This window comes from Haliotis cracherodii, unplaced genomic scaffold (genome assembly GCF_022045235.1).
Source record: "Haliotis cracherodii isolate W230 unplaced genomic scaffold, xgHalCrac1.p SCAF_10, whole genome shotgun sequence".
Classification (NCBI taxonomy): domain Eukaryota; kingdom Metazoa; phylum Mollusca; class Gastropoda; order Lepetellida; family Haliotidae; genus Haliotis; species Haliotis cracherodii.
The window spans coordinates 20,582,366-20,597,038 of record NW_027266265.1 but is presented as its reverse complement, the minus strand read 5'-3'; the positions used below and the strand labels follow the sequence as shown (position 1 = coordinate 20,597,038).

Here is a 14,673-nt window from a genome sequence, read left to right as displayed (position 1 = left end):
AGACATGGAATAATACACCTATATGTAATGTGATGATGTATAATGGCCCATACCAACTAAAAACGACCAATTCAAACGTACAAACATGTTATGATACACCTATATGTAATGTGATGATGTATAATGGCCCATATCAACTAAGAATGACCGATTTACACGTACAGACATGTTATAATACACCTATATGTAATGGATGATGTATAATGACCCATACCAACTGAGAATGACCAATTCACACGTAAAAAAATGGAATAATACACCTATATGTAATGTGATAATGTATAATGGCCCAAATCAACTAAGAATGACCAATTCACACGTACAAGGATGGAATAATACACCTCTATGTAATGTAATGATGTATAATGGACCATACCAACTAAGAATGACCAATTCACACGTACAAACATGGAATAATACATCTGTATGTAATGTGATGATGTATAATTGACCAAATGAACTAATAATGACCAATTCACACGTACACACATGTTATATTACACCTCTATGTAATGTGATGATGTATAATGGCCCATACCTACTAAGAATGACCAATTCACACGTACAAACATGGAATAATACACCTATATGTAAAGTGATAATGTATAATGGCCCAAATCAACTAAGAATGACCAATTCACACGTACAAGGATGGAATAATACACCTCTATGTAATGTGATGATGTATAATGGACCATACCAACTAAGAATGACCAATTCACACGTACAAACATGGAATGATACACATATGTGTAATGTGATGATGTTTAATAACACATACCAACTAAGAATGACCAATTCAAACATACAAACATGTTATAATACACCTATATGTAATGTGATGATGTATAATGGACCATACCAACTAAGAATGACCAATTCACACGTACAAACATGGAATGATACACATATGTGTAATGTGATGATGTATAATGACACATACCAACTAAGAATGACCAATTCACACGTACAAACATGTTATAATACACCTATATGTAATGGATGATGTATAATGACCCATACCAACTGAGAATGACCAATTCACACGTAAAAAATGGAATAATACACCTATATGTAATGTGATGATGTATAATGGACCAAATCAACAAAGAATGACCAATTCACACATACAAGGATGGAATAATACACCTATATGTAATGTAATGATGTATAATGGACCATACCAACTAAGAATGACCAATTCACACGTACAAACATGGAATACTACACCTATATCTAATGTGATGATGTATAATGGCCCCTACCAACTGAGAAAGACCAATGCACACGTACAAACGTGGAAATATATACCTATATGTAATGTGATAATGTATAATGGACCATACCAACTAAGAATGTCCAATTTACACGTACAAACATAGAATAATACACCTACATGTAATGTGATGATGTATAATGGCCCATATACCAACTAAGAATGACCAATTCACACGTACAAACATGGAATAATACACCTATATGTAATGTGATGATGTATAATGGACCAAATCAACTAAGAATGACCAATTCACACGTACAAGGATGGAATAATAAGCTTCTATGTAATGTGATGATGTATAATGGACCATACCAACTAAGAATGACCAATTCATACGTACAAACATGGAATGATACACATATGTGTAATGTGATGATGTATAATGACACATACCAACTAAGAATGACCAATTCAAACATACAAACATGTTATAATACACCTATATGTAATGGATGATGTATAATGACCTATACCAACTGAGAATGACCAATTCACACGTAAAAAAATGGAATAATACACCTATATGTAATGTGATGATGTATAATGGACCAAATCAACAAAGAATGACCACTTCACACATACAAGGATGGAATAATACACCTATATGTAATGTGATGATGTATAAAGGACCATACCAACTAAGAATGACCAATTCACATGTACAAACATGGAATGATACACATATGTGTAATGTGATGATATATAATGACACATACCAACTAAGAATGACCAATTCAAACATACAAACATGTTATAATACACCTATATGTAATGTGATGGTGTATAATGGCCCATACCTACTAAGAATTACCAATTCACACGTACAAACATGGAATAATACACCTCTATGTATACATAATGTGATGATGTATAATGGCCAATACCAACTGAGAATGACCAGTTCAAACGTACAAACATGTTATAATACACCTATATGTAATGGATGATGTATAATGACCCATACCAACTGAGAATGACCAATGCACACGTACAAACATGTTATAATACACCTATATGTAATGGATGATGTATAATGACCCATACCAACTGAGAATGACCAATTCACACGTACAAACATGGAATAATACACCTATATGTAATGTGATGATGTATAATGGACCAAATCAACTGAGAATGACCAATTCACACGTACAAGGATGGAATAATAAGCTTCTATGTAATGTGATGATGTATAATGGACCATACCAACTAAGAATGACCAATTCATACGTACAAACATGGAATGATACACATATGTGTAATGTGATGATGTATAATGACACATACCAACTAAGAATGACCAATTCAAACATACAAACATGTTATAATACACCTATATGTAATGGATGATGTATAATGACCTATACCAACTGAGAATGACCAATTCACACGTAAAAAAATGGAATAATACACCTATATGTAATGTAATGATGTATAATGGACCAAATCAACAAAGAATGACCACTTCACACATACAAGGATGGAATAATACACCTATATGTAATGTGATGATGTATAAAGGACCATACCAACTAAGAATGACCAATTCACATGTACAAACATGTAATGATACACATATGTGTAATGTGATGATATATAATGACACATACCAACTAAGAATGACCAATTCAAACATACAAACATGTTATAATACACCTACATGTAATGTGATGGTGTATAATGGTCCATACCTACTAAGAATTACCAATTCACACGTACAAACATGGAATAATACACCTCTATGTATACATAATGTGATGATGTATAATGGCCAATACCAACTGAGAATGACCAGTTCACACGTACAAACATGTTATAATACACCTATATGTAATGGATGATGTATAATGACCCATACCAACTGAGAATGACCAATGCACACGTACAAACATGTTATAATACACCTATATGTAATGGATGATGTATAATGACCCATACCAACTGAGAATGACCAATTCACACGTACAAACATGGAATAATACACCTATATGTAATTTGATGATGTATAATGACCCATACCAACTGAGAATGACCAATTCACACGTAAAAACATGGAATAATACACCTACATGTAATGTGATGATGTATAAGGGCCCATATCAACTAAGAATGACCAATGCACACGTACAAACATGTTATAATACACCTATATGTAATTTGATGATGTATAATGGCCCATATCAACTAAGAATGACCAATTCACCCGTATAAACATGGAATAATACACCTATATGTAATGTGATGATGTATAATTGACCAAATAAAGTAATAATGACCAATTCACACGTACAAACATGTTAAAATACACCTATATGTAATGTGATGATGTATAATGGCCAATATAAGCTAAGAATGACCAATACACACGAACAATCATGTTATGATACACCTATATATAATGTGATGATGTATAATGGCCCCTACCAACTAAGAATGACCAATGCACACGTACAAACATGTTATAATACACCTATATCTAATGTGATGATGTATAATGGCCCCTACCAACTGAGAATGACCAATCCACACGTACAAACAGGGAATAATATACCTATATGTAATTTGATGATGTATAATGGACCATACCAACTAAGAATGACCAATTCACACGTACAAACATGGAATAATACACCTATATGTAATTTGATGATGTATAATGGACCATACCAACTAAGAAGGACCAATTCACGCGTACAAACATGTTATAATACACCTATATGTAATGTGATGATGTATAATGGCTCATACCAACTAAGAATGACCAATTCAAACGTAAAAACATGGAATAATACACATATGTGTAATGTGATGATGTATAATGACACATACCAACTAAGAATGATCAATTCAAACGCACAAACATGTTATAATACACCTATATGTAATGTGATGATGTATAATGGCCCATACCAACTAAGAATGACCAATTCAAACGCACAAACATGTTATAATACACCTATATGTAATGGGTGATGTATAATGGCCCATACCAACTGAGAATGAACAATTCACACGTACAAACATGGAACAATACACCTATATGTAATGTGATGATGTATAATGGCTCATACCAACTAAGAATGACCAATTCACACGTACAAGGATGTAATAATACACCTATATGTAATGTGATGATGCATAATGGACCATACCAGCTAAGAATGACCAATTCACATGTACAAACATGGAATAATATACATATGTGTAATGTGATGATGTATAATGACACATACCAACTAAGAATGACCAATTCAAACGTACAAACATGTTATAATACACCTATATGTAATGTGATGATGTATAATGGACCAAAGCAACTAAGAATGACCAATGCACACGTACAAACATGTTATAATACACCTATATCTAATGTGATGATGTATAATGGCCCCTACCAACTGAGAATGACCAATTCACACGTACAAACAGGGAATAATATACCTATATGTAATTTGATGATGTATAATGGACCATACCAACTAAGAATGACCAATTCACACGTACAAACATGGAATAATACACCTATATGTAATTTGATGATGTATAATGGACCATACCAACTAAGAAGGACCAATTCACGCGTACAAACATGTTATAATACACCTATATGTAATGTGATGATGTATAATGGCTCATACCAACTAAGAATGACCAATTCAAACGTAAAAACATGGAATAATACACATATGTGTAATGTGATGATGTATAATGACACATACCAACTAAGAATGATCAATTCAAACGCACAAACATGTTATAATACACCTATATGTAATGTGATGATGTATAATGGCCCATACCAACTAAGAATGACCAATTCAAACGCACAAACATGTTATAATACACCTATATGTAATGGGTGATGTATAATGGCCCATACCAACTGAGAATGACCAATTCACACGTACAAACATGGAATAATACACCTATATGTAATGGATGATGTATAATGACCCATACCAACTGAGAATGACCAATTCACACGTACAAACATGGAATAATACACCTACATGTAATGTGATGATGTATAAGGGCCCATATCAACTAAGAATGACCAATGCACACGTACAAACATGTTATAATACACATATATGTAATTTGATGATGTATAATGGCCCATATCAACTATGAATGACCAATTCACCCGTATAAACATGGAATAATACACCTATATGTAATGTGATGATGTATAATTGACCAAATAAAGTAATAATGACCAATTCACACGTACAAACATGTTATAATACACCTATATGTAATGTGATGATGTATAATGGCCAATATAAGCTAAGAATGACCAATGCACACGAACAATCATGTTATGATACACCTATATATAATGTGATGATGTATAATGGCCCCTACCAACTAAGAATGACCAATGCACACGTACAAACATGTTATAATACACCTATATCTAATGTGATGATGTATAATGGCCCCTACCAACTGAGAATGACCAATTCACACGTACAAACAGGGAATAATATACCTATATGTAATTTGATGATGTATAATGGACCATACCAACTAAGAATGACCAATTCACACGTACAAACATGGAATAATACACCTATATGTAATTTGATGATGTATAATGGACCATACCAACTAAGAAGGACCAATTCACGCGTACAAACATGTTATAATACACCTATATGTAATGTGATGATGTATAATGGCTCATACCAACTAAGAATGACCAATTCAAACGTAAAAACATGGAATAATACACATATGTGAAATGTGATGATGTATAATGACACATACCAACTAAGAATGATCAATTCAAACGCACAAACATGTTATAATACACCTATATGTAATGTGATGATGTATAATGGCCCATACCAACTAAGAATGACCAATTCAAACGCACAAACATGTTATAATACACCTATATGTAATGGGTGATGTATAATGGCCCATACCAACTGAGAATGACCAATTCACATGTACAAACATGGAACAATACACCTATATGTAATGTGATGATGTATAATGGCTCATACCAACTAAGAATGACCAATTCACACGTACAGGGATGGAATACTACACCTATATGTAATGTGATGATGCATAATGGACCATACCAGCTAAGAATGACCAATTCACATGTACAAACATGGAATAATATACATATGTGTAATGTGATGATGTATAATGACACATACCAACTAAGAATGACCAATTCAAACGTACAAACATGTTATAATACACCTATATGTAATGTGATGATGTATAATGGACCAAAGCAACTAAGAATGACCAATTCACACGTACAAACATGTTATAATACACCTATATGTAATTTGATGATGTATAATGGCCCATATCAACTAAGAATGACAAATTCACCCGTACAAACATGGAATAATACACCTATATGTAATGTGATGATGTATAATGGCCCATACCAACTAAGACTGACCAACTCACACGTACAAACATGGAAAAATACACCTACATGTATATGTAATGTGATGATGTATAATGGACCATACCAACTAAGAATGACCAATACACACGTACAAACAGGAATAATACACCTCTGTGTAATGTGATAATGTATAATGGCCGATACCAACCAGGAATAACTAATGACTGACATTCTAGAATCTCAGACACAAGGGCCTGTCTCTTTGGCCGCCCCTCTAGGCGCTATGAGGATACCCGTTTGACATGGAACTGTTAACAACCCATCCACTGGCAGCACGACCCACCTTTGTACAATCTTTGAAGAGGAGAATTTTCCAAGAATGTGCAGGAAAAATCTTAAGATATTTTTTTATCCCAAGATTGTATGTGATGACACCAGCGTATGGTCTCACCACAGGATGAAGGATACCGTAAACGATATCGGGCCTAAATGTTCCATTCCTTAAACTTCAAACTTATTCCCCTCCAAATCATAACTCACCCGACACTTCATCCGTCATATCATCCACACAGTAGGACACAAAGCGTTCCTTCTGATTCGCCAAACTCGACTTCGAACATCGGGAAATTAAAAATTTAAACGTGAGTAATCAGTGAATCGAATGAACCTGGAGGCATTCTATAGGAAATTGTGAACTTGAACACACGGCGATGCAGAGACAAAGGGGACCCCTCAACCGGTTTAGTGTTTGATGTTTAAGATGATGAGACAAGATAAAGTAGTATTGTCTTAATGTGTCACACGGCATATGTTACTCTGGAATTAAAACAATAATCACAGCAAAATGATAAATCGTCCGGCCTAAAATGCCTGCAAGACACAATTTTAACACAATAATACAGTAAGAGCACACAACGTGGTAAAGTATCAATACATGTTAAAACCATTTACTAAAAATATATTTGAAAATAAACGTATCGTAGTTTAGTTTAACTAAGTTTATTTATAGTCTGAGGACTAATGAGAGCGATGACATGTCCTACGCTTAAACATAGTGTTCACAACAGCGACTGACGAAAACTCACCTAAAAAGAAGGCGAACTGATAAATTGTTGACAAACAATGGATTAACTAGAAAGGTTTGTCAGAATAAATCCGGCCTTATATCACAAACGAATTCTCAGGTAACTAAAACGATTGTTTCAAAATTCTCTTCCCGTGTAGCATTTTGTGTTCAAGGTTGAAGGTGGGGCAATTCGTTTTGTTGAGCAGGTGTTTTCTTTGTGAGACTTATGTTAGCTCTCCTCACAGTAGATACAATTTGTCTGTAACTGTCCCGACCATACCTCTTCATATGTATTTGAGAACAAACAACCGTGAAATAAACGACTAACAGCACTGTCGGAAATGAATGTGACTGAGAAACAATGAGGTTGTCAAGAAGAAGAACGTCAGTTTCTACATTTTCAGGTCATTTTCAGCCTCGCTGTAACCAATTGCATGAGGATTGTTTCTATCACAGGTTTATAGATCATATGTTTGGAAGTCAATTTCATCCACAATAAATGTTATGAGACAAGATATCCGAAAAATGGACCAAAAGAGATGAGAGACCTCTTGGATGTCTTTCAGAGTGATTGAAGTCAGTGCGTGGTAAATAAACCCCTTCTGTCCCAGCCTGCTGTCATCCAAAATCTGGCTGTCCTACATGAGAGATGTTGCTGGGTACAGCAAATGTACCACCAAATCCCAGTCTCAGTGATAAACAATAATACTTCATAATCAAGGAAGGACTTTCTTTGTATTCACAAAAAGTATTTGAGACAAATGGAATTAATACCATGTGGATTCTCAAAAAGCGCAAAGGATTTGCTTGAGATTTTACAATCTCAGAAAAGAACCAAGTTCAGTTCTGTCAAAACATTTGATTTTTCAACTTTGTGCACTACTATCCCACATGACAAACTTCAGCGAAAACTTCATTCCTTGATCCTGTGGCCTTTGCTATAAAACATGGTGGCCATAGATATAGTTAAATATCTATCTTCAGTGGTTCAGGTCAATTTGTCAAAAATGAAATCAAAAGTCATCTTACGATTACTCAGAAAACAATATCGTTCAATAACCACAAAAATGATAGTCCCTTCCACTGATTTACCCACCTTAATTAGAAATAAAGGAGACCAGTGAGGCCGCCTCATCTGTTTCATATTGAGAGCTATGGATCAAAGATCAACATTCAAGGCCTCAGTAAAGCTTTCAAAGGGTTTTATGGTAGACATGTGGAGGACATTTCCAAATTTGAATCATCAGTGACAAAAATGGTGTCCGATTCATTTCCCTATTTTGAATATATGTTCCCTTGTTTTTTTTGGTGAAAAAATTTACGACGTGTTTGCGACGGGTGCCAACAGCGAGGCAGAATACGCTCACCTGGTACCATTCACTTTTTGATAATGATTCATAAACATATGCTCATGATTTGGTCGGAAACGTACAATTGACTCTGCATTGGGTAGATATTTCTTATGAATATGGAAAGGGTTTTGACGTTTTTATTTACATCAATTTTGAGGGCAAATGATAGATACCTCACTTAAAATAAATAGGTGTGAATTACTTTTATTAACAAAAACAATCAAATACATAAGCAAGAATGGTTCAATGGCATTTGGGGGTTTAAATCGATTGAGTGGATGAGAATTTAAAGCCACCTTTTACACCATTTCGGTTACCATGGCTTTGTGACAAACATTATAATACGTAAATATACACAGTTTAAAAGCTTTCGGCCCCCGCTTTCGTCAGACACACTGTTCTGGCTTACGAATGCTTGAGACTGTCAGACTTGAGGTTTTCACACACTGTGTCAATGTGGGAAATATAACTGGCCTTCGGCGAGGCATATCAACGCTTTAATAGCTTGGCTACTCTGTAGCGATCACAATATCGATATGTTGATCTTTGGATGAACATTTACAGAAACAAGTGTCGACTGTTTGCAGTCGGCTAGTTTACACCAATGATAATTCTATATGTGTTTTAAACTTTAAACATAAGATATGTCCAGCGGTCGTAAAAAAACATGGACTGTGTGAGGGAACTATACTTTTTTCGAATTATTAAAGTAATTCAATATAGTCTCAAATACATCTGGAAAACACAGCGAGGTCAGGGCTTCGCGTTCATTCACACGCATATTTGAATCCCTATTCAAAACATGGAACACACGATGGAAATCGGTCTGTTTGGCTCTGTATGTTTTCTGTAAACTTTCAGTTCTGATGCCTTTAATCTGCACGTCGCTCAACAGTTTACAAAGGGAAGAAATCCTTACACTACACAACAGGTTCCGGCACGACATCGCCACAGGAGGACATGGACCTTACATATCCAACATGAATGAACTGGTGAGATATCTCATATATTTTATGAAAACACCCTGTTCGTTGTAGAGTCATCTCTCGTTCAAGATGTATAACAGAGTATTTGCATTCTCATGTCCATTAATATGTTCCTCCTACTCATAGGCCTAGCAATGCACATAGTCAGTTTAACCAGACAGTCTATACATTTCAAGATAATTTCTAATGAACCATATATGACATATATATATTATGGCGTCATGTATACAAGTTCTCAATACCCTTCGTTAGTCGTTATACGTCTGGCTCTCCGTCATGATCATATTGCTTTAGATACTTGAATACCCACTAGAAGGTATTTCGCAACGTTTATTAAGTAAAATTCGCATTTAAATTGCCTACCGGTCAACATCAATATCATGGTCTAACATAGCTCCGAGACCGTAGGTACAGAATACAAGATTCTTAAATAGCGGCATCAACTAAGAAGTCACGTTCTTTTCAACAATGCAAAATTATATTGTCTGAGTCATGGAGTCTAGACCTAATGTAGGCTATTCTTCATTGTAGCATACATTATAACATCTGACCTCCAAACACACAATGGTCTTCACAATGGGCATTATGACTAGATAATAGATAATGGGCTACACTCAGTATTTTTAATGCTCACATTACCTTCCCTGCATATTCACGCCTATATTCTGATAGAAGCAAGCACTTAACTGTTTTCTATTGTCAAATGCAAAACACATATTTTTACACACCTCTCATATAATTCTTAACTGAATGAAAATGATTTATGATCCATAAACAGAAGCAAGAGGTATTAGAAAAAAACTTTTGGTTTAATATTGAAGGTATGGAGTCAGACTTTGGAACAAAACGCTGAAAATATGCTGACGTGTTCAAGAAACGTTGTACACAATGACGACAACTTCCTCATGCCAATGATTAACTATGGAAGGTATAGGGCGCTAAATGTCACCAAGATATTGACATTCTGGCATCGGGAAAGCAGACATTATGTGCCAGAAGCTGCTGACTGTATACCTTGGGACAGCTGCAACAGGTACCGCGCGGTGAGTGAACAACACATTCATACTTCTTTCTTTGCTATTGTATGACAATCAGGTAATAATATATGACAGGTTATCTTTGGAGAGATCACTATTTTTGTTTGAACAAAATCTGTTATTCATAATCTGTTTGGCTAAATCGTTTAGTCATGCACTCTTCAGTGGTTCTATAAATTTGACTCAATAATTACTGTTTAGTCCTTGTCAAATTGTAAATCACTCTGAACGTTAGCGTTAGTAAATATATAGAGTGACCAATGTCCTCATTAATCACTGTACAGGGTGCGTCTGACGACAGCAGAATATGTCGTTATGACAAACAACAATTTTGTACAGCTATGTAGTCTTTCAGTCTTATGACGAGGAATGGCGCAGTGTTTATTGGCGTTATAAAGCAACAGTAAAGCATTATTTCCTTGTGTAAGAACGCGGTTCTCGTACACACGCACTCGTATCCATGTCACTATTCACAGTTCCCTCGATGCCTATTAGAGGATTTGGAAATGTTGTTAATGTAAACCAAGCGAGCACGGAAGTGGTTGCTGGCCGATTTAAGAGCCACCTGCTTGATCGATAACAAGGACATGCCCTCAGCGGAAACCACGTTCACGGGGGCGTCGCCTTAACATAGAATACTCGAAATAAAATACAATTCGACAACCTCCCATCCCACTTCATCTATTTTTAGCACAAGCCACTGAATGAAACAAAATTCCAGAAATAATTCAGGAGAGGATCAATATGTGTTTGCACATCAGTTTAAGGTGTGTTCTGGATTACATAATGGCCCTTCGTGATTGCAATCTATGATTAATGATTGTGTGAACAGATCGTGATGGGATACGTGTTTTAGTCTTGCGACTCGCATACACACTTACCTTCTTCAGTGAGGTGTAGTTATACATTTTTCATGTTATTGTGCTGTGTTGTGCAGTGCTACCGATGTATTATACAAACAACTAGATGTTGTTGCCTTCAGTTTCTGTGCAGTATATTAATTATAAACGAACGAACATGTGCAAGTTGCAATGACTTGATGGGAGTTAATTGCAATACTTAGTGAGTGAATGTTGTTATATCACGTCGCAGTCTGCAACATTCCACCCATTTATCGGGGGCCAGTAAATACTCGAATCTTGAAAGCAGTGACTGATAAGTCGAGGAACGATCACCTGGCCACGGTGACAGGCAGTCAGCCAAGGTACAAAGCCGTATTTTAGTTTTTGCTAGTTACAATGGCAATTCAGTATGTAAAGTTAATGTTGGGTTTTTCATGTGTTAAAATGACAACCATGTACTTAAGCTTGAAGTCACGAAGAAACGCAATGAGAGTGTATTTATTTAAGCCATTGATTAATCCTTTACGGGGGACGTAAGAAATACATAGAAATGTATGCTTTATGTTTCACGCCTACTATGCGTTCTGTTTTTATCTCGTTCAATAATGGAAACATAATTTAACGCGTCAATAACATACAATGACAATGAATAAACAATTGGTATTATTATGTTATTTATTATAAACAAACGGAGAAGTCTAGGATAAAACTGGATATGTCGTTTTTGTCCATACGATACTTCTAAGTTGTAATGAACTTCCCCCCCCCCCAACACCATTATGTTGACATAAATATTGTGGACGTCTAATAGTTGGTGTATTATCGGCCGTGTGCTGAAAAACCCCGTGTACAATACAACATTAACAGTGAACAACATACAATAAACATTCCTTTGTAACTGATGCTGTATCTTGAATTCACAGTGATGTCATTGCATATAACAACGCTTTGCCTGCTGACTAAAGGTGTGGACAGACACCACTGGTCCACATACACCATGTGGGTTGCACACAAGGGTATATTTCAAGATATTCTAGGTGCTAGCCATTGTGGTAGCTGGGTAGTGGGGTGACGGACATTTCAGTAACCTCCTTAGGTAGCGCACAATACGGTACGTGATTCTATTATGTCGGAAATGTATTATTTAGTGAAAGCGTATGCGACATAGCTGGCTACTAGTTAACCGTTTGATCGGCGCATTACATTCGTGTGCAGTGTCAGTATGAATGAATATAGAAAATATAGATGTTACAAAAAGGTTTTAACAAGTATTTATTTTGACTACCAATGCATTTTTACACATGTCAGCACATCGGTAGGTGACTTAGTGGAATAGTCATCATTGACAATGTTTCCATCGTGTAAGTTCTATATTTCCATCCTGTATGATATTGTAGATGGTAGGAGCGGATCGGGAGAGAGTTGGGTGCAGCTTGAAGATGTGTCCGCGGCGCACATCGCAGCCTATCTATGTTCTAATGTGCTTATACGAAGGGGGGTAAGTGTACATGCTGATCTTCTATATGTGCTTACGAAGAAGGATTAAGTCTCAAATTCCCTGTTACTATTCGCAGAAGGGTAACATGATGTTCTTCCAACACAGCATTATGTTTGCATGAAGAAGCGTAATTAAATTCCATGGTCAGCCGACAGGGATTGGAAAACTGTAAATTTCATTCGGTATCGGATTTGAAAAAAATAAGTATCGAATCTTCCAAAATTTATAGGAATCTCCGAAATTTTATGAGTATCCAATCTCCACGTTGTCATTGACAAAATGACAAAATAAACTCGAACATTTTAGTAAAAGCAATTACCGTTTCTAATCGTCTACCAATTCTCGTTGCGTCCCTTAGGCACGCCAGGAACCTATGATCTTGGGTTCGAATCCCGGTTCGCCCCGATTAGGTTCCTAGGTTGGTCAGCACCATACCCGTGCTCGTTGCGGTTTCACCGAAGTGGTAAATGTCTGAGACCTGCAAGACTTAGTCTTTCCTCCTACATTAAGCTTATACGCCGTGCTATAACTGGAAGACTGTTCAATGCGGCGTTAAAGCCAAAGTTACTCAATTCAACGTCACATTATTCAACAGTCAAATCCACGCATTGTGACCTGAAAGAAGAGATCATTGTACGTGATAGAGTAGCACCACAAATCAAGCTGTGTTGGTGGTACTGAATCTGATACTACTCCCTTTGTGTTTATATTCGTCGAGTTTTCTGCCAAACATATATCGTCATATTTTCCACAACGCTTAGAAAATAATCAAATAATCGAATATTCTAACCCCGGTGTAAATATGTTCTCACTATGATGGTGATATTTTATCAGCCGCGGATTTAGTTTTCGGTTCTTTTTCTTTACATTTAAAGTTTTCTTCATAGTGAATTTCATTTGCCTTTTCGGAGTTTCAAGATACGCATTTCCTCTGTTTATATGCTTGTAGTTTGTGGAGCATATTTCTAATGATTTGCCGAAGCGAAATCGAAATAATCGTGTAAAACACAGTTATTTCGAAAAACACATTGAAATTTGGAAAACGTTTCAATGTACCTTATAGTCGATAGTCGAATACAGCTTGCTGCTTTGAGGTAGAGTCTTAATACACCCACGGAAACATTTACCTAACCTATGCTGTTGTACAGACATGCTTTGGGTAGTTTTCCTAAGTACTAGATACAATTTCCCCCATTCCTGTTTCCGAAATAGAATGCGACCACAATTATTATT

At 35.8% G+C, this 14,673-nt stretch overlaps 1 protein-coding gene across 1 annotated transcript in view; it reads left to right on the top strand.

Moving 5' to 3' along the window:
• Window positions 1–14,673, top strand: part of LOC139448028 (peptidase inhibitor R3HDML-like) — a 45,013-nt gene that overhangs the window by 26,319 nt on the left and 4,021 nt on the right. Inside the window, exons 2-4 of the mRNA XM_071229532.1 lie at window positions 9,939–10,069; window positions 10,885–11,106; window positions 13,340–13,440. Coding sequence (XP_071085633.1) covers window positions 9,939–10,069; window positions 10,885–11,106; window positions 13,340–13,440 — 454 coding nt within the window. The remainder of the gene's footprint in view (window positions 1–9,938; window positions 10,070–10,884; window positions 11,107–13,339; window positions 13,441–14,673) is intronic.